The sequence below is a fragment of the Amyelois transitella genome, chromosome 10 (genome assembly GCF_032362555.1).
Source record: "Amyelois transitella isolate CPQ chromosome 10, ilAmyTran1.1, whole genome shotgun sequence".
Taxonomy (NCBI): Eukaryota; Metazoa; Arthropoda; class Insecta; order Lepidoptera; family Pyralidae; genus Amyelois; species Amyelois transitella.
Window position 1 is genome coordinate 2360652 of NC_083513.1, and position 20101 is coordinate 2380752.

At 31.6% G+C, this 20101-nt stretch overlaps 1 protein-coding gene across 10 annotated transcripts; it reads right to left on the minus strand.

Annotated features, from left to right (window-relative positions):
• Window positions 1-1580: 1580 nt before the first annotated feature.
• LOC106130133 (uncharacterized) lies at window positions 1581-19820 on the minus strand. 10 transcript variants are annotated; one of them, XR_009657015.1, is made up of 5 exons: window positions 19465-19820; window positions 10669-19057; window positions 8255-8348; window positions 6521-6847; window positions 5978-6117 (listed from the first exon to the last, which is right to left on the minus strand). XR_009657015.1 is itself a non-coding variant. In XM_013328902.2 (2 exons), the coding sequence occupies exons 1-2, from the start codon at window positions 7014-7016 to the stop codon at window positions 5852-5854; spliced, it is 762 nt and encodes a 253-aa protein (XP_013184356.2). In that variant the 5' UTR covers window positions 7017-8348; the 3' UTR covers window positions 1581-5851. The 10 variants fall into 10 exon arrangements, 1 of the variants encoding a protein (XP_013184356.2); XR_009657014.1 differs by having other exon boundaries at window positions 6521-12808; window positions 14374-19057; XR_009657012.1 differs by having other exon boundaries at window positions 6521-10934; window positions 11195-19057.
• Between the last annotated feature and the right edge of the window lie 281 nt (window positions 19821-20101).

The window sequence follows — 20101 nt, forward strand, 5'->3', positions numbered from 1 at the left end:
TCTTTTTTTATTGTCCATGATTACTGAAATATTATAAAACATCTAATTTACTGACGCTTTGATTTACATACACATAGGTATATTGTACTTATGTGGTAGATAGCGGCAACGGTCTTGATAAGACTGGTCCACGTTCATATGAACCCTATAGGTATCTGGCTTTTGATTTCAACCATCAGTTTAGCGGCCAAGATTCATTGTTAGGTGAGTAAGGGTCAGTTCACATAAGCGAGAAGCGACGCGACATTCTACGCATATTTTCTCAAAATTTAACTCGCTACATACATGTAATAAAGTGAAGAGTCGCTCTATTAAAATGTGTGTACAGCGTCGTCTCGTTTCTATGTGAACTTATCCTTGACGATCACTGAGACAATATAACAATTCTGTGAGTTTTGGGTGTTCCACAAAAGATCATAACCACGTTAAATATAATAAATACAAAAAATAAATGCTATTAATAAGTTTTTAATAAAGATTTTAAGTATATCACATTTTTACAAATAGGTATACCGCAGAATAGCATATACATAACGTAAACAATACATAACAAAAAATATGAAGTTTGATAGGTATCTATACCTACGGAAATAATGAGAAAATTATCTTCTATTAAAATATAAATCTTACAATTAAAATTGATAAACTTGAACATAATTATTTTTCTTAAACTTAAAAGTAGGTCTTATTAATAACAAAAAGGCACTGCTTAAACTACTGTATATAAATCTTTAACTTTAATATGGGTATATCTATTTGATTTAATTTTGAATAGTGTGATATATTTTCGTAAAATAGAAGAAAAAATATCCATTTATAGTAATAATATAGATCATTATTTGTATTTCTTTTTTGTTAGTACTTACATACCTTGTACCTACACAAATAAAATCAAAAACAACTTACTAGGTAATTTGATAACTTAGAACCACGATAAATCTTAAATCAAAGGTATTATAGATAAATTTATTAAACTATCCATGAAGATACGGGGCGCACACTGAGAGGTTTAAAATTGAGAAAGGCATTAGACAATGTTATGTTGCGTCACCGTGGCAGTTCAACATATTTTTTATGGATTAAGGATGAATTAGTTACTCGTCAAATGTCTTCTCTATACTGACGATCAGGTAATACTGCTGCCATCAGTTCTATGTATGAATAAAACAGAAGCGTTTTTCATTCAACTCAGTTAAGCCGTTTAGTGTTTTGACCTTTACGTCATATCTGTGTAAAAAATGACCTGATATAATGATGATGAGAATGGAAGAATGACTAGTCTAGAAAAACGCTTTAGAAGCGGTAAACTAAATTGGAAGTATTTTATTCAAAATCTACGTTGGCAATGTTGTAAAACTAAGATACATGACAAGTATTAAATGATGTTTGAAATGTCCCATATTAATCATAATACATAAACATAATGGATAAATATTTTGCATTTGAATTCGTGGCGCCTAATAGTAAGACGATGAATACCCATTGCACAATAGCAATAAATTAGTGTCGGCTGGTCCATGAATGTGAATCCCTGAAGACATCATCACTATATTCTCATTGGACGTCACGATGTACGCGCGACAGTTCTTAACCTTAGAACAGTACCATCTCCATCCTTGTTTTAAGGGACAGGGGTATTTGGAGTAGGTGTACCCTTTATAGAGTAGCAGAGGCCGACCGCGTTTTGATAACAGTTCAACTGCTACTGAAAAAAAGGGTTAAATCTGTCTTAATAAATGCAAAAACAAATATTAAAACTTATGTAAAATATAATGGTGATGAGGATTTTTTTTTATAGTTTGTAAAAGTCAGCTTGATTAGTCAACCAGTTTTTTATTATTTCATTATCTTCTATTGTAAAAAAATATGAAAGAAATTTGTTTTACACCAAGTAGAATTAAAAACATAAGAAGCTATCACAAAGTGCCAGTTACTAACCGCGCAGATTATAAATCTTAGTACAGTCAACTGCATATATATTTACCCACACTGCATAGAACTCTATGGAAGCGGTGATATACTGTTGACTGTACGTCGTTACCATTGCTGTGCTCATGAAAGCACACCAAGACAGTGGTAACGATGACGTTTACTCGGTTTACGAAATAGACGATTTCATTTTCATTATTTGTTATTATTGCAGCATTACAGGTTTTCGATGTGGAGCACAGCCATTTGCGGGTTGAACCCTTGGGTCGAGATTGAGAATATATCCTACAGCGAAATGTACCTATATCCCTGGTAAAGTAGAAGTTCTTTGCCCTTACGCGATGTAAGTCTTTTTGGTTTAACTGTAACGATAGATAAAAAAAATACATACGGTAAATATCTCACAGATTGGGCTTCTCACAGATTGAGCTTCCCTCAATAGTAAATTTGAGACTTGTGTTATTGGATACTAACTCAACGATACTAAGTATGTGTTATAATCTTGTAATGGATCTTTTCTCATGACCTGTCTAGGGTTTGAACCCGGGACCTGTGAGTACATAAAGTTTGTGGCTTGATATCGTTGAATGAATTTATTTTCTTAATATCGTTACAATTAAAATACCATATATTTATAGGTACTCACCTTCTACGACTAAATCAAATTTTCATTTTTTCTATTTTTCTTGTGATTATGTTCAAGATGTACCTTCTGATTTCATCATCATTATCGAGGTACAAGAATGCTCCACAATTTTTATTACTTGAGCAGACCCATCTCATGCCAATTTTCGTTTTATTTATTTTCCTATATCTGAAGCCTTTGTATTTGATATGAATATTGCCTCTTTTAAATTTGACGAATGAATTAAGAAGAGACAAAAATAATTTAGCTTGTAACGAATAAACTCAACTGATCCTAACCGTACTTCGATGATATTTGTTATTGAGATAAGATCTTCAACTGTATCTTAACTCCTTTCCAAAAGTTTCACTGGAACGAAGCCCCTCAAAACCTAGGTAGTTATAAATAAAAAAAATAGGTAAAAAAACTTTTTAAGTTAAACGGTTTTATGTTAAACATACATTGCAATGTTTAATATAAATGTACTAAAAACCAAAAAATAATAAAATAGATACAGTCGTGGGAATTATAAACATATGCATAGACTAGACTAAAATAAAACCGTGGGGCACGTCAATTGTCTACAAATTATAGACTTAATGTGCGATAGAAGAATCGTTTAATTCGTCGTTAGGCAGTTGGCCCGCAGACGGTGCGCAAATTACTTACTATTTTGCTGGCTAGCGAGGAATCGTTTCACTGCTCGTAGTTTGTCTTTAATCGACAAAACTTATGATAAAAGTACTACTCGCTCAACATTATGAAACCGTAAAACTCGCTTAATCGAGCTTGCTAACTTGTTTCCACATTCTAGCCCTTCTTATCACACGTCCATCGTTGTCGGTTGAACAACTGCCTAATTATAGTGTAACATTACAAAACAAACATTTTAATCAACGATTGTAGACAATTGACGTGCCCCACGGTTTTATTTTAGTCTAGTCTATGCATATGTTTATAATTCCCACGACTGTATCTATTTTATTATTTTTTGGTTTTTAGTACATTTATATTAAACATTGCAATGTATGTTTAACATAAAACCGTTTAACTTAAAAAGTTTTTTTACCTATTTTTATTTGTTTTTGTAACGAATAAACTCAAAAACTACTGGACCGATTTGAATGAAATTTGGCACAGGGATAGACTTAACCTTCAGGAGTAACATAGGCTACATTTTATCCCACTGCTTAGATTTTAATTTTGAATAGTAAATTGTATTCTACTTGTTGAGACCTTTCATTTGATACCCATGTTGATGGGATTGATAAAACCTAAGTTATCCGCCATTTTGTAGAGGCCGCCATCTTGGATTTCAATTTTTTATAGTATATTGTATTCTGCTTGTTGAGCCCTTTCATTTGATACCCATATTGATGGGATTAATGAAACCTAAATTATCCGCCATTTTGTAACGGCGGCCATCTTGAATTTATAATGATAATGAGTAAACATAATTATATTGTCACCAAAATCCAAAGTGTATACAAAATTTCAGATTAATCGGTTGACAGGAAGAGGGTGAAATTTGAATTACTAAATTTGACCCAAGAATAAATAAAACAAACGGGGTGAGCTTGTGGCGCCATCTCTACGCCACTCGTCCACAACATCCAATCAAACAACTACTGTCAATCATCTCGAAGAAATCGACGCGCTCAGCCAATAGCAGCGAAGAACCCAAATCGCGATTTCAGAGATTTCACGGATTGGAGCTATATATACAACCTCCGACACAACATCGTCGGAGCCGCGGTTCCCCAGGCATAACACCTAGCCTGGCGGAAGATCTTCCCTTTGGTGGCGGTCGAGCCGAATCATCGCTCCCGCTACAAGCTAAATAAAACCGTTTAATAAAAACTGCTAAACTGCTAAACCAATTTGAATAAAATTTGGTATGGAGGTAATTTGAAATTTGGGTTAGTTTTTTTTACAGCGTGAAAACAAGCATTCCTATCGGAAATATAGGAGATAATGAAAATCTTTCAACTTAAATATGCATTTATAAGATAGCTAAATTTTAGTTATAAAAATTCGCAGCTGAGAAAACCAAAACTGGGTTTACTATTGTTTAACAAAAAACGTGACAAAATATCATTTTACAAACAACGTTTGAAAAACTTATCATTTGACAAACTTTCATATCCCAAACATATTACTTTAAAAACAATCATTTGATATAATACAGGTTTCGCAAATGTTTTACTTGGAAAATTATTAATTTGTTAAAATATTATTTTAAAAGTCATCACATGAGGAAATAATTCGTTTGCCAAATTGGTGACTGTACAAAAAGTTAGAAAATAAATCATTCATTAGTTTTAAAAAATAAACATTTTCTAACCAATACTTGTTTCATATAGGAATTTATGAAATAAAACACATTCGAGCTTCGGTCGCATGATGACGCCATCACAAACTGATTTATTATATAGAAATAAGTAGAATTCGGTTCGGTTCGTTGTGGTCGAAGTTCTAATCTAACCTAACCAGCCATTTCAGTTTACCCTACACATATTATATGATTTCGTGCTTAAAGTAAAATATTCGTTACATTTTGTCAAATGTTGTTTATGCTTTACGTTGTTTTGCCAACTAACATGTTTAAACAAATAATCAATTTGTAAAATAATGTTTTAGCATATTATTATTTTATAAATAACATATTGTCTAATGAGTAGTTCATTAAACAATCGTTTGTAAAATAATAAATTTGCCAAGTATAATTTTGTCAAACGTTATTTTTCAAATGAAAATTTGTTATTTGTTTTTTGTCAAATGATCGGACACCCTAAAATTGCGTCAAGTTGAACATCAAAGTAAAAAAACAAAAACAAAATTAATATTCAATTCATTATTTATGTAGACAGAATATTAAAAACTATGTTTGTCATTAAAAGATTTCGAAACTACTAATTAATTAACTATTACATTTTCACATGTATTTTTATTTCAATTAAACTTCAAGATCCAAGTTGATATACGAGTAGTCCATTACTTTATGTACTGAAATAAAGGTAAACAATCCTGACACGTCTTTTGTTGAAAAATACTTATTAAAAATAATTAAAAGCCATGTGACGAAACAGAAAGAAGATAAGTTATATAGAATTACTTTTCTCTGCTATACTTACTACTTATTACTCTACTACTTCTACTATTAATTATAGTTTATTTTAGAAATGTACATTTTTATCAACAAAAAGACGCATCAGGATTGTTTATCTTTATTGCATTACCTACAGAAATAGACTGAAAATCGCATTACACATTAAGTAACAAATTAAAAATAAATCTTTAGTCACATTCCTGAGTGAGGGGCTCCCTTAGTGCCTCCAGAACATTCTCTTGCTTAAGATAATACTTAGGAGGTGAGTGGCGATGCTCCTCAAAGGTGGACGTGATAAAATTCTCGCCGTCCGTGAACACGCAGCCACGACAGTTCTTCATAGTAGAACAGACCCATCTGGCCTTGTTCCCTTTGTGGTATTGCTTCCTGTATGTGTAATGTCGAAAGAGCAGCATTTCACGACCTTTACGAGACGTTATTACGATCGCTGTGTCTGTAAAGAAAATTAACGTCATGGTTGATTTGAGAGTATCTTGATCAAATTAAGGACGTCCTGGCAAAGGTCAAGAGTAAACGAAACCCCCTGAGGAGAGTTATGAATGTGGATGAAGCGAAGGAAATATGCAGAGATCGTGGCAAGTGGAAATATGTAGTCTCTACCTTCTCCTCTGGGAAAAAGGTGTAATTTTATGTACGTCGACTTGAGAGCGAAGAACAAAGTGTGCGTCTACCGCTTTTTCCCGCGCCGTGACAGTACGGGTAAATAAATGAAACATGAGATTCTCCTAACGCCATTGGCTCACACCCTATATTTCATTGTACTAAGAAAGGCCTGAATCAATGCCGCATAATGCTAGTCATAAAAAATTAATCAACAAAATGCTATTTAAACTTACCATTTTGATCTTCATCAATAGTTTCCACCCTTGTTGGTGTGTGGTTGTGTTCTTGATTGGCCATTATGATCTCATCATTATCATTCAGATACACGAATGCACAACACTGCTTGTTTACAGAACAGACCCACCTAATGCCATGTTTCGATCTATACGTCTTTCTATATCTGTGACCATTGTATTGTAAGATAGTTCGCCCCTTCCTTGATTGGACAAACATCGCTACTCCCTCCTCACTGTTATTTTCTTCTTCTTCTTCTGCGTCATATGCATCTTGTTCTTTAAGTAACTCCAAAAGTTCCTCCGTAGTTCTTTCTTCATCATCATCTGTAACCAATACGACTATGTCAGATATTTGTGTTGGAGCGATTTCATTGGTGATAAACCAATGAAATCGTAGGCATTGATTTAAAAATAATAGATACTGATAAAAAAAAGTAATTAAAAAATAAAACCAAAGTAATAACTGAAGTAATAAAAGTAAATTAATAAACATAAAAACATTTAATTGCGTTACAAGTAACTAAAATGTAAGGTGGGACAATCACGAAATAAGCATACAATTAAATCACAAACGTATTACAACAAAACGTTAAAATAAACTAAATTAAATCAAGTGTGTATTGAAAAGAAAATTGAATTAAAAGCAATCAACGATTAACCACGCAATTGGTATTTTTTAAGTGATAACTAAATAAGGCATACTAATAATTGACCCTTACATTATTCGATTTTGGAAAGTACGACAGAGTATAGGCTCATGGTTATGATTATTTCTAAAATATATCACTTGGAAATGATCATTTAAAAGGGCAAAAACAGTACACTTAGTTCGATTCGGCTCGTTACATCGCCATTTTGTTCTATTTTCGAATGTCTTTTCTTTTTTAAAGGTATAACCATTGACGATAAGCATAGTTTTTCCATCAGACAGCGTGATTACTGTAACTGAATAAATTAAAAAAAATGTATGAATCTTATATTTAACTGTATATTTGAGATCTATTTCAGCGCAAATACAACAACATATATCTACTCTACATACAACTAATCTACTCTATTGAAACAATGTATCTACAAATAGAGAATTCTATTTCTATAAAAAATATGTTCTGCGATTAGTTAATTTTTTTCTGTTTTTACTTTAACTACTTTTTGAAATTGGCATTTTTAAAGCATAACTAAATCTACTACTGCAATTACTTGAACTAGGAACATATATTTGGGATGTTCACAGATCTTTTTCACTTAACACTATTTCCAATAGATATTTTTTTATTTTCCATATCTTCTTTTTATTCTAATACTTTCAAATTAGTTAAATAATTGAAAAAAAAAACAAAAACTTTATTTCTTGATAACAGAATAATACAATTCTAAAAATTGCCTTAAATCAACGTGAAACTTCAGGTTATGACACATCACCCAACATGGTATCTCTAAGGCAGTTTGCAATAACCTAACAGCTGGGAAAGTTAGTGTCCAACGAATTTCTATGAAGCTGTTCACATCTTTATCTGCAGTAATGGAAACATTGACAGGAAACTAATACGCTCTGCTATATCCGCACGTAAAATTTATTTAATTTTTATATAATGTCCCAATCGTGTCATGAAATACTTTGGTGGCTCATGATTGTGAGCATCATCGAAAGAGATTATCTTTCCCCCCTCACTGCTTAACCTCATTTTTGCTGGACACTTAAACCTAAATTTTTCGTCACAGTACCAATACCTAACGTCTTTGTTGATTTGAGAAAACGTAAAGTTCCTGAATCGTATCAGCGACCGCCTCCCGGTCGCTGAAGGTATGGTGCTGTATGTCATTTCTGGAACAAATGATGACTTTGATTTACACAAATCCTATTGCCTTAATAGGGATGATGACAAGGTCTTAATTTAATAACATGATTGAATATACATAAATACGTTTCGCGAATTTTTAGATTTAATTTTGACGCCCTAAATGTTTTATATTCTTTCAATGTGCGATGGGAAAGTCCATATAAAAAATTATTGTGCCTGGTGTGAATAACTCTTACATCTCAGGTAGTTTATTGATTCCATTATTTGACCAATTATAGTTGTTGAGAAACTAAATTAACGACAAAACAAAAAAAAAATTGTCATCATTCCTATTAACCAGAACGATAATCATAAATCAATCAAGGGTATAAACTTCTTCTCTTAGATGAGCTAGTAATCTGTCACTATTTGAATCTCAGTTCCATCATTGAGGCATTCAGCTGTAGCTGAACGTGGCTCCGGTCCTTTTAGCCATTGTCAGCGCTGTCAGCCCTGTAAGAGATAAAATAAATACGAACCTCGTAATAATAAAATACGATATTACTATAAAATATATTTATTTTAAACATCAATACAGGTCAGCCAGTAACATGTATTAATTTACAAATTTAATGTATAATTATGATTTATAGTTAATGTTGTTCTTAGACCTAATATGAATAAAAAGAAATATATCATTTATTGTTTTTGGTTAATAATACTTTTTTATTAAGTTTTTGTGTCCAGCAATGGAGTCGACATATGAATGAAGACAATTCCTACAATTATAGCTGTAAGCTCAAGGAATTTAAATAGGTACTCTAGCAAATGGCTAAGTAAAGTTTTCCTAACCTTTGTATTTTCCATTTTCTTCAAAAGTTTAACTTTATAACAAGTAAAACGTTAATCTTTTTCAGTGATTAAAAATCTTTTAGTTTTCGTACCGTGACGTCATAGCAGATCATTGATGTTGTGATTTATAAAAGACCCCGTTTACTTAAACTTAAACTTACACTTAAACTTACTTAAACGATTAATTTTTTTATTTAATTACCTTACCGTAAGTAAAAAGCGGTAACAAAAATCTGGTCGAAATATGACGTCGCGTGGTCGGCGCAACAAATCTTTAATTTATAAAAAAGCGCATTCTAATAAATCACTGAAAAAAAGGAAACGATTTTATACATAAAAGCTCTTTAAAAAAATAAGACATAGGTTAGAAAAAGATACACTTAGCCAATGTCACTAGGTTATTGGAATTTGTCAACGGAATTTATCAAATAAGCTGTATACTCTTCTTTGGGGTGGAAATATAGCATACGTAAGAGAATAAGTACCTATATTAATAGATGCACGTGGACTTAAACATTATCGTTTGACGACAAAAGGTTTCACTAAAATACTATCTCTTTATAGGAAAACCTGAAATTACAACTAAATAAATATTTAACACTTAATTACCCTGTATAATTTTGGTCTTACTCATAATTAGGTATCGATGCAAGAGATCATGTAATATTAATATTATATCAACGGAAAATGTCGGTAATCTAAGATTTTTTTTAAATATTAAAAAAAAGAGCAAGCCTACAAATAAATTAAAACAGTCAAAATAAGAAAATCGAATTAGGTAAACCAACGATTTTTAATCAAACAAAACTTATATACGTAAGTCCATATTGTTTTAAAACAAATACCACCATGTAGGTACAAATAGTAAATTAAATCGACACACATTTAAAATATTGTTACAATAAGTATACTATGTAATGTAGATACTCATTAAAATACTTAGATTTAATATAAAATTAACTTACATTAATAAATAAGAAACATTTTTCAGATACAACATTTGAGCATTTTAGTTTTTTTTAGTAAACATTTAATTCACAAAATTTTTCACACTATTTTATACTCAGCAAAAATAAGACAGCAATTGCATATTTTCTCGACCGTCACTTTATATATAGGCTTTATATTCACACTTATATTTAATACTTCTACCACATAAAGAAAAATTTGAACTTTAGATTAACAAGTAGATAAAAAAATTAATATAAAATTGAGATGAATAGAGCTCTACTTTACCCGCAAAATCTTACGGATTACAATATTCACAAATCCCTACTAATACTTAATAGCATAAAGCGAAAGTTACCGTCTGTCCGCCTATTACGCTTTCACGCCGAAAACACTGAACCGATTTTGATGGAAAGAACAAAGAGTTGGCCCCGAGGACAAACATATGCTACTTTTTATTGCGAAAAAAAAAGAAAGGTGTTAAAAGATTGTTAGTGAACTTTTACGGCGAACGAATTCTCGGCCAATAGCTAGTATATTACATGTTTGTATGTTAATTTTTACCTCTTCAAATCAGGTTTTGGCTCAAGTGGCTTCAATGTACAATCCATCATCCCTCCTATCATACACCGGCGGGCTATGTGTGTGTTGTTGGTGTGACACACACACAAGCTCATAATCATCGTTGACGTGAAGACAAACATCGCAGCTCCACTTGATCCTTCCTGAGCAGTACCACCTCTCACCACCGGGCACTGGCACTGGGTTCTTGAAAGAATACCCGTTCAGCATCAGGAGAGATGCCCCATCAACGGCTGTGACGATTTTCACTGTAATATCGTGTAAGTGGTATATGTATATCTTGCAATTAGATACAATTACGATTACCGCTATATAAATTTAACTTTGGTTTCGGCTGATTCTGAAATCAAGAGGTTAAGGGCTCCCCGGAGGTATATTAAATGATTTGAATTTGTATTCATTATATAAATTTGTAAAGTTTTACTAATGGTATATCAAAGCCTTGCTTTTTCTCATAATCTATCCTTTTAATTGCTTCTTTTCTTATTCAAATAAATATTAATATTACCTATAGGCACAATCCCAGTAAATAAATAAATAGATCAGATATAAACATGTCCTCCTTTTAAGCCCTACATCAGTCTTTGGCAAGATCTCCAAGCTCTAACTTCCTCTTTTGCAAAATCCGTATCGCCTTTAACTCTCATTAAAACTAGGTATATTATGTATATCCGTTAAATTGTTATCAACAAATGGTATGTGTGAGTGATAATTTTTTATATAGAGGAATGCATTGTAGTGGTCTGTGTAGATCCTAGCTTTGCAGTTGAGGTTTCTGTTTGATGAGCAGTACCAACATATCGCATTTAATGTCGTGTGGTGCCGCCAGTATGTGTATTGTTTATAAAACAGTAGATTGTGACCTCTTGCAGTTGTTATTATTGTCGGTTTATCTGTGAAAAGGGCATTAATTGGTAATTTATTCGAATATATGTAGTCTAAATCTCGGAATGACCTGCCATTCTGATCTGAGTCGGTTTTGTAAGATAGCATTTCAATATTGCCAGCTGTGAGGCATTTTATGCAAATAAATTACCTCTTTTGACGGTTTTTGCAGTAAAAGGTTTTAAAGAGTGATATTCCTTTCACAGGATCTGCTAATGAATGAAACCTTAAATTAAAAACAAGTTTAAATTTATAATAAAACAAAAGTAGGACTTATAAACATATAATAATCGAAATACGTAACATAATTTTTTTTTCTTAATTTTACAATTAATAAGTACCTATATTAATTTTACTACCTAATGAGGTAATTTTGTCTTACAAAACTTAAAATGGGGCATTATTTATGTGGAAATTGACATAAGTATAACATGTATGAGAAAAATATAATTTGTTGCAATTGCTACGATTAGAAATATCTTTATACTATAAATATAATTTGTAAAAATAAAATAATTATGTAATGCACTTATGTAGTAGGTACTCACTAAAAACAATTAACTACATATGTTTTATATCAGTAGGATGATTCAGGTTAAAATAAGAAAAAAATACCGGTCTCCAACTAACTTTCATATTAAGTACCTATTCTTAAACATATTAACACTAACTAAAATACTTTCAAGGTGTGCAAACAATTGCTCATAACCCTTATAGCAATACTTAAATAAACTTTATTTGATTTGGCAAAAACATAAACAGAAAAAAAATAATATGATTGTACGTAAAATTATTTAAAAAAGAGTGATAATTTTTTTAACATTTTGCTTAAATTTCGTAGATACTATTAATTAAAAACTTAAAATGTAACTTACATCTATGCACCCCGCTTGGGCAAATTAAGACATTCAGAAAATGGCAGCTTGGTGTTGCTATATACCTAATTAAAAAAAATACTGTAAAAAAGAAAAAAATATATCTATTTAATTTGTCGTAAAATAAACATGCTTGGGTTTCCCTTCCACGCTGGTCCGTCCGTGAGTATGTTCGTTTGTATATTTCTTTGAAACCAAAACATTCAGATTATCATCAGTGAGCAACTTAGCCTTACAGCCTTTTGATTTGCTCTCAGAACATTTCCACACGGTACCCCTGTTGGACTTGGCACTACGAGAATATTTGTGGCTTTTGTACAGTAATACATATCTGCCTTTCTTCATTTTCAGAAGCACTGGATCTGAAATAAAAATATGTTTTTTTTAAGTTCAGCTATAATTTTTTTTGAAAATGTTTATTCCGCAGGCATTTTTTTATATAACTACAGTAATATACATTTTTAATTTAAAAAAAGTTATGATTGCCAAATAAGAAAGAACACACACACTGATTTGATTATATATTTATTACATCATGTTTATAGATTCTTACAAATAAATTTTTAATATGACACGAACAATAAATATAATAACACCGATTGCTTGGACAATATATCCATATCGGTACATTATATTTTAGAAAGTAATCGCTAATATGCGGTATCTTTGCCTACCCATGATCTGTGTGTGTTCTTAATGCGTTTTGATGGGACTCGTTGCTTAAAATTAGGACATTGTCATATTCAGATTCAATAACAGTCTGGGTATTTGTAATAACCGGACTCACTTTCCGATTAACTGGGAACATAGTCTTCATCATGAGTATCAGTATATTCTTAAGTAACATCTTACACTGTTTGTTAATTTATTGCACGACACTGACTTCCGTTTACCGTCAGTTACCATATAAAAAAGCTTCCCTTTGAGAATTGTTTACAACAACAACAACATTATATTTCTATACATGGCAGTACTCTCTTCGTACACGGTGCCTTTATTCGGTACTGGAATGACAAATTCATGTCCAGGCCTTCATCAATCCTGTCAGCCGTAAGTACTAAGTGGCAAAAAAGGCTTCTGAAGTATTATTGTTAATAGCTATGGGCGAATATGAAAGATTTTGATCAAAGCTCACCTCTCGACCCGTAAATAAATTCTGATGGTGTGTTGATGAAAACATTTGTAGGTTTTTGATATGTATGTCCAGAACTGGGACATGTACAGATAATTTCCACACTAAGCTTTTAGAAGTTAACACAATACTAATTAATTCGTCGTCAAGTTTCGTACGAGATCTTATAAAACTCTTTTCTTTTATATCATACTTGCCGCCGTTTTTTACAATCCGATCATTAAGAGACTCATTAGACCCAGTACGTTTTCGTTGATAAAAGCTATTTCTATGTTTGTTTTGACAGTTTATACTTATGAAATTTTATAGAAAATTCATTACGCGCGCGAACGGGATAGTCATTAATCCTACCTGGCTTACGCGCCGAACGAAAACCTCATACGAGTTAAACTTTAGTGAACGTTTTAAAATAAACTTTGAGCCGGTAATGCTTATTATATGTAGTACGATGTAGATTATATTGAATTTACAAGTTTGAATAAAATACACCTGTTATGAAAGCATGGTAATAAAAGCTCTAAAGCAAGTAGTGAAGATAAATAGGCTTTTTATACGCGAATATATAAATAATATATATTATCCATGAATAACTTTTAAATAATAATTTATTGCACCATAAATTAATCAGAACATATAAAAAACAAATCGTTTATAAAACGGCGGCCTGTGAATTATTAGGGAATTTAATAGGTATATCTAAATAACTTAGTGGAGCAATTTTCTTTGAGTTATGCGTGTGCTCGCCGGATATACTTAGAACTTTATAATAATTATCTGTTACAATGTTTACTCTACATCGTCTAGAATTCCTTGATGAACAATACCATTTGATATTGGTTGCTTTTTTCGTGAAATAACTCCTGTTGTAGGTGTGGCGCTGGAATAAGAGCTTTGGTTCGCCTCGTATTGATTTTAATAAAATACCTGTAAAATACATTAATTAATACCGAGCACGTATTTGAAAAGTTGTGAAAGACTTTTCAAAATGAGGCTTCCATCCAGTCTTGCCAAGCTATGAAATGAACAGTCTATGGTATGTTTTTATGCATGACAGTATATGTGTGGTAAAGCAATGAAAGCAAAATATATTTTTTTTTAATTCTCAGTTCTAAATTTATGTTGCGGTAATGACCCGAATGCCTTGAATTCGTAAATGTTGTGGAAAAGCATGGAGTTTTTAATATTTAGAAGTCAAAATAATAGTTAAGAATAATTCTCTCTTGCATCTTTCCATGTTTAACACAAATACCTAAAAAGAGAAACATAATAGAAAGTTATGACAGAATTAGACAACCATATATAATTTTAAAATTGTGTGTGTATATTCGTAAAACATCAAGTAGGGAAATGTACAATTATACACATTTATACAATGAATACTTAATAAAAGCAGTTTAAAACTAACAAAATAAATTAAAATTCTAGTCTACAGTGTCAGCAATCATAAAGAAGAAAAAACTTAAGATGTCAAAATAATCTATGTGCCATATTTATAAGTGTCAAAAATACTAAGAACTTACTTAATCTTCATAATTCATTAAGCATATCGGGATTTTTTTAAATCTAATATTTTTCATTCGTGGTCAGTGGCTGATCCAAAATTTAAATTCTAAACATAATCTCTACAGTTAAAAGCAGAAAATTATATGATTCACTAAAACAATTTTGGTACTCCAATTACTAGAGTCTTTTTATTACTCAACGTATTTAATTCTAGACCTTAACTTAAACATGATCAATACACCCGAATTTGCTATATCAAGAACCGTTATCTACTTATGTATATTAAATTTGTTTCAACAACTTCTCGTCAAGAACATCTTCTTCTTCGAGTATCTCGTTCTGATCTTCTATGATCGTATAATCTTCTGTATCTTCCTTTATCAGTCTATTATATTGTTTCTCTGATACTCTTACATATTCTCCCTCATCGTTGATGTAGAAGATGGGAGGTGGGTGACTATGTGATCTATTGATGACATCTAACTCCCCATTTTTAGTCAGGGCGACCTGGGCATTGCACTTTCGGGAACAGCGTGAGGAGCAAGCCCAACTTATCCGGTTTTTGCTTTTACAGTTTTGCGCGTAAGTGTACTGTTCGAAGACGAGCAATTTATGGCCTTTTTTCGATGTGATGAAGTGTATTTCTGAAATAATTATGAGTTTTTAGAAATCGTTTGGGAGCAGCTGTCACAAATAAATATACAGGTTGTTGTTATTGAACATTTTTAACTTAAGAAAAAATCTTAGAAGCAAATATCGAACAAACATACTTGAATAAGAAAGGTAGGTGAAAATAAAAAAAAATCTTCATACATAATAAATGTTTATTAAAACGAGGAAACAATACTTATTGTTAGATAGTAATTAATAAAACCGAGTCTAGTTATTATTAAAATGTACTGTATTATTAAAAGAAGGATAAGGGAGACTTTTATTATTACTGTTACATTAATGAAAAGATACATATACATCACGTATTTAACCCATACGGGGTAAAAAGAGCCAACAGTCTTTAAGAGTAGGTACTATGGCTACGTGCCGCTAATGATGGAATAGAGATTCAAATTGTTAAATTTTTACAAATAGCTTGTTGAAATTGTTGTTTTTATTCGCAACTCAGGTGTTTGTTGCAAAGTTAGAGGAAAGGTGCACATGCTGATAAATAATTATTTATAATTTCACAGAGGAATCAACTACCCATACGAATCATTAAGTATACATTAAATAAATGTGAATCTGAATTAGGCCATGCAGGTTTCAAAACAATTAAGGTTTTATTTTAATAAATAGACCAAATAAAAATGCAAACAAAAGTAAATCTAACAAAACTATAAAAACTGAGATCATAGCTATTTCTCTGTATGATTTGTCATAGACATATATTTGTTTGACAATCAAATATTCATACAAATAGAAGTATAGGTATCACTTATATCATATAGTCGGGCGCTTTAAAAATCTTCATGACTAGTATCAAGAATCATTTAAATAGGAAAATGTCCCAACTCTAGTTCAACCCTGGACTTAAGTTATATTCAGCGTGGAATCCAGTGATTACAAAACTGCAATCTCATTTCTCAATGTCGGTTAATAGTCACCGTAATACGGCTACGCTCCAGAATACGTACTTTATTAGTGTGTATTGTGACGGTAGATGGCGTTTTTACAACTTGGCGGTAGAAGAATATTCTGCCGTGCAAACGGAGCAGTAGCCCGCTGGTTTTCAGTCGCTTAGTAACCACGTATGTATTGTAACAGGATACGAAACGTCCGAGAAAATATATAGGTATATTACGTGCATGTTTAATACCTGTATTATTAATAAATAGTAACACGAAATTTTAAAATCACTTTTTACTAAAAACTTAGTCCACATTTTTGTGACCATGACTTAAAGAACGATCCAGCTTAAATATATATGTTTATTATCTCGTTGAGTTATTATCTCGTAACACAAGTCTCGAACTTGGTTCCAGACTTACGGTTTGTGTTATTTGTATAATATACATATTTTTTTTCATTACTTTAATGATATTAAGGCGCGCTATTATTTTCTGGGAAGGATTCGCCGAACTTACTCTAAATCTATTTAACTCTTCTCTTTATGTATAATCAAACCTCTAGGTGTATGGGTTACGGTCGGTATTCCATGGTTGTGTATACCTTTGATGAGAACAATTTTGTCGTGGGAATCTGTATGGACGATTGCCGTACAGTTTTTGGAATACATGTTGCAGTACCAGATCTGTGTGCCCACTTTTGTCGGCTTGCACGGCTTTCTATAGATCTGATGGTTGACCATGAGAACGTTTGCACCGCGCAGAGTGTATAGAAACATAGCTGTAAAAGAATTTCTATTAAAAACTTTTGACCACAAAACGATTTAAGCTTTGAACAATATTTGATTGTGTAAAACAAATATAGTCTATTACTTTAGGGACTGAAATAAAGGCAATATCTTGTCTATTAATAAGAAAAAATAGCATATGTTTCAAAACAAAAGTAATTATCAACATCAGTTTACATTTTGCCTTTTCTTCTCATGGCTAATAAATTAATTTAAAATGTATTTTCAACGATAAGACGTATAAAAATTGTTTACTTTCATTTGAATCCCTAAAGAAATATGCTATAAATAAGCTGCACTATCAGACACTAAAAAGGGATCAATTCTACGAAAGTTTGTTACCGCTTTTGCACTGACGCTTTGGAAGCGGCAGTAAACTAAGTTCAAGTAATTTATTTGTTAACATAACCATAACCAATGTTGTGAAACCAAAGGATATGTCACTTATTAAGTGATATATGAAGTGTCCTATGTAATGAATAAACATTTAAATTTTAATTTTGAAATTAAATTCCAAAAAATATAAAAACTCATTAATATTTCAATGGTCTCAGTATAAAAGACTTTCGGTAATCTGTACCATAGTAGTTGAACACAAAATAAACAGACTTGATCCCAGATATTAATCAATTGAGGGTGGTGACTATAGCACTTTTACATAACCTTCACAATTTTGCTATAAGGCCCAAGCACACCAAAAGCAATACAAGCAATGCAGTTTTTATAGCAGGCCTGCCCCAAGTTGTAATACAAGAATCGCTTCAAACTTATTACTAAACGCGCGAAGAAAGTCTGCATACCAACTGCTCTGTCGCTATGTAACAATTTTAATGAGTTTCAGGGTCGAGGTCACCCAAAGCAGGTCATAGCAGCGCAATTTGAAAGCGTAGCGTAACAAGTCGTCACACAAGCACTTATCACATCAAAATATTGAAACGCGGCCCCACGTTCAAACTGTTCTGCCGTCGCGCCGAAGCGTGTCAACTCTGAAGAGTTGTACAACTTGGTGCAGGCTCGCTTTCAAACTTCGCTCCTACTGACCTGCTTTTGGTGTGCTACCGCCTTTACTTATAATTATTTGGCAAATTATGGTATGGTCACAAAGATGAACGGTTTTGCAAGTTTTCCATGTCTCTTACCTTTTATAGATATTACTGAAATAGAATGAAAGCTGAAAAGGTAAAATACCTATAGATATACATCATGTTTCAAAATAGTTTTAACTTTCTAACTTCAGCTTATAAAAATATAATGTGGAAGATCCTCAAACATTCCAACTAACAAAAACTAACCTTTTTATAATATTAGTAAAGAAGTATAAACAATAATAATAAACAGGTGGATTTAATAAAGATTTAACTAAGTAGTTGAAATAAAACCACAAATAAATATGATCTAGTTTATTACATAAAAATCTATCATTGCTTGTGATAGTTGTTAAATGTATTATAGTAAATTATTTACGAAGTATTACACTTCCTATTTTTTTTGTATAATGTCTAAGTAAATAAATAAGCTTGAAGATAAGAGAATATTATTAAAAATAAATGAACTTAAATACTTAACAAACAAAACTTACCAAAATCCTTGAATTTGCATACTCCCCAAATATGAGGTTCTCATACTTACCTGTAAAAATTAAATATTTAGATAAATATGTGGTTTTAGTTAAGCTTTCCATGTCGGTCAATTTCCTACATTGTAAATGTCATTCAAGGATAAGGTTTATAAACAAATTCTATTTTTTTGGAAAAACAGGTAGCAACCTTTATCTATCACCTGGGGCTAGCTCAATCTGTTTCTAGTGAATAGAATTTTGTCAGTATTTTCGAGACAGTTGGCTCTGTGTAACCTCCAAGGGTATCATGTATGTATGTGATTCATTATTTAATATGAAAATACCATTTAAAATAAAAACAGAAAAAGTTTTCAAAACCATCCATAGGCTCCGCCTACCCCAGTGGGAGACAGGCGTGATGGTATTTATGTATGCAGAAAGAGTAATGTTTACAATCGTATAAAATTGAAATGTTTACCTCTTTGACAAGGCTTCCTTTACAACACAAAAACGTTTACCACTTTCTCACTTATCGAATGAATACTTAAGCAAACAAATGTACCACTTTTTGCAAATAAACGATAAATATAATATAGACAAGATTTACATCACCAAATATGGTAAAATCATAAAAAAACCAAGCACTACTACAATCACATACAAATTGTTATGGCAACTTATAAAACTCATTTGTTAAAATTATATATACACTTAACATCGACACAGTACCCACAAAATGTTAATGAAAAATAAATATATAAAGCCAGCGAAATAAATAAAAAAAAAAACCAAGAAAAACAAGAATTTTGAGGTTATTTTGTTTGTAGCGTCGGAATAAATTGTCACTGTCAGTTATCTGAACTATCAAGAATTTTGTTGTCATATGTATGTAGTACAAAGAAATTGCGATCATACATACTGGTTGCTGTTATGGAGTTAGTTAGGTAAGTTAACAAGGTAAGTAAACAAATTACTGTTCGAAATATGGCGACGGAATTATAACATTAGGTGAGAGAGTCCAAAACACAGCAAATTATTTCGATGTAATCATTCGGAAACAACGTCAAGAGTAGAACATAACTTATACTTCACATTCATGAAAAAGACTATTTTCA

Coding starts and splice junctions, on each gene's coding strand:
- LOC106130133 (XM_013328902.2), bottom strand. CDS start 7,016: ATGTTTATTAATTTACTTTTATTACTTCAGTTATTACTTTGGTTTTAT. Junction 6,118..6,520: donor TATTGATGAAGATCAAAATG/GTAAGTTTAAAT, acceptor TTTTCTTTACAG/ACACAGCGATCGTAATAACG.